General features: G+C 44.8%; 1 protein-coding gene across 1 annotated transcript; it reads right to left on the bottom strand.

Annotated features, from left to right (window-relative positions):
- Nucleotides 1–364: 364 nt before the first annotated feature.
- On the bottom strand, nucleotides 365–1,078 carry LOC110931441. The gene has a single exon (XM_022174835.1). The coding sequence runs from the start codon at nucleotides 1,076–1,078 to the stop codon at nucleotides 365–367; it is 714 nt and encodes a 237-aa protein (XP_022030527.1).
- Between the last annotated feature and the right edge of the window lie 1,055 nt (nucleotides 1,079–2,133).

Below are 2,133 nucleotides of genomic sequence, written 5' to 3'. Positions count from 1 at the left end.
CGCTGAAGGTAATATGTTTCTATTTGTTTGAATGACTTTACAATATTTGCATGAATACAATTGCTTTTACTTAAGTAAGGCGAATAAAGTTGGTATGAAGCTCATGCGTGAAGGTTATGGTCGTTTGTGAGGTAATCACTGACCGCGTATGGAGCTTATTTTATACTACCATAATGTTTTTGCGCTTACTAAAAAGAAATTGCATGCATTTTGTAAACACAAATGATAGAAACTTTGTAATTTTATTCATGGATAAAGCTCAGAGGCGTTACAAAGTCTTTAATAATTAGATGGAACTTAACTTACTCCCTGATAGTTTCGCCATATTTGATGTTTTTTCCTGCGGGGAACTCTACAGAGTCCCTTAAGTCTTTGCCCGCTTGCTGGAGGTTTCTTCTCCCCGGGTAATCTGCTTTATCTCCTTGCGCATATTCTGGAGTAGATGCGCGAACTCCCCATTTTTGAGGGCTTTCTCTATTTCGGTGCGCAAGGAAATGCAGTTGTTTGTGGTGTGCCCAGTGTCCTTATGATATTCACAATATTGCGCCAGGTCTTGGCCACGTTTACTCATCATCGGAATTGGCGGTTTGAACTGATAGTCCTCGGTACTCAGCACCTCCGCCGGGGTCTTTGTTAGGGGGGTCCACTGCCTCTCCCTATTTTCATGCTTGTTTTCTCTTTGAGCAGAGAGTTTGTTAATTGTTGTGCGAGCATCTTCAGAGGAGCGGCTTCCGGATGACTCGCGCCATGATTTTTTGAACCTTCGCTCGCCCGTTGCACTTAAATCTGTGGGCCTGCTGTGCGGTGGTGGTGGCCTATTTGTAGTAAGGTTTTTCTCCGTCTGCGCATAAACTTTGGCCGCCGCCATTATCTTTTCCCAACTCTTGGGAAGGCCTTCTGTCCCGGATAATACTTTGACTATGTCGTCACATCTAACCGCGTACTTAAACTGAGCACGGATTAGCTGTTCGTGAACACCACCGATCTCCAACACTTCTTTATTATATCTGGTTATAAAATCTTCCAGATTCTCGTCATCTCGACGCCATATGTTCATGACATCGGATGTATCCCGCATGGAACGCCTTTGCTGGCTGAAGTGTGTTAAGAATTTTTGGCGCAGGTCTTTCCATGACTCGATTTGCCCCGTCGGTAGGTTATCAAACTAGATTCGCGCTGGCCCAGTTAACGTTTGAACAAACAAATGACACCAAAGCGGAAGAGTCCAACCGCCAACCAACCCTGCGCTGGTAAAGACTCTCAGATGATCGTCGGGGTCAGTTAACCCATTGAATTTTCCGACGTTGGATGGTAATTTTGCCCTTTCTAACGGAGCCAGAGCTATTTCCAGTATAAACTTCGAGTTTTCCGCTGCTTCTGCAGGGCGGTAAACTAAGTCATAGTTATGCTCTGCCTCAGGGTTGTAAACCGCTCGAGGCCTGGATTTGTTAGAGTTTGGGTGTAGTCTGTTGAATACGCTGGTGTTTGCACTCAAACGATATGTTTGATCGGATTCATCGGTGTGGGCATCCCATTGGGAACCCAACCTATCATGAACCGATTGCCTTTGACGAGGCTGTGACTCATGGTGTTGTCTCTGGTAGCTGTTTGTACCATCATAGGTTGATTCTTCTCGTTGGGAAGCATGAGCTCTAGATCCTGGCCTTCGTGATTGTGTTACGGGAGCAGTTTGAGCACACAACTGCGTGTACACTGCATTTAATGCCCCTTGTGACCGGACATACCATGATATCGGAGTTTCTCCCAGTGGTAAAATTGATTGAGCGGGATTTGTGGGAAATACCCCTGGAGTAACAGGGTTATTTGCTCCATTAGATTGAACCTCATTATCATCTGAGGCCTCTTCTACCATCCCTTCTACTGGTAAATTGTTTCTGACATTTTGTCGAGGACCAGGCTGTCGGTGAGAAGATGAATTTTCTGCCGTGTGTAAAAACAGAAAAATGAGATGAACTGAATCGAAACGAGATAGAAACTAGAAAAACTTAGAAAACGGTGCCCAATGAAGAAACACTAGATAAATGGTTGGAACCGAGATATCTAGGGGGTCTGAATCCGCATAAAAGGTTAGTTCTCTCTCGATTGATTCAGTTGCAGCCGAGTTCCTTCTCC

This window comes from Helianthus annuus, chromosome 3, assembly GCF_002127325.2.
Source record: "Helianthus annuus cultivar XRQ/B chromosome 3, HanXRQr2.0-SUNRISE, whole genome shotgun sequence".
NCBI classification, from domain to species: Eukaryota; Viridiplantae; Streptophyta; class Magnoliopsida; order Asterales; family Asteraceae; genus Helianthus; species Helianthus annuus.
The sequence above is the reverse complement of the archived record's forward strand: the minus strand, read 5'-3'. Positions and strand labels throughout refer to the sequence as shown.

Excerpts from the sequence above, each read along its gene's own strand:
- LOC110931441 (XM_022174835.1), bottom strand. The coding sequence starts at position 1,078 with ATGCGGGATACATCCGATGTCATGAACATATGGCGTCGAGATGACGAG.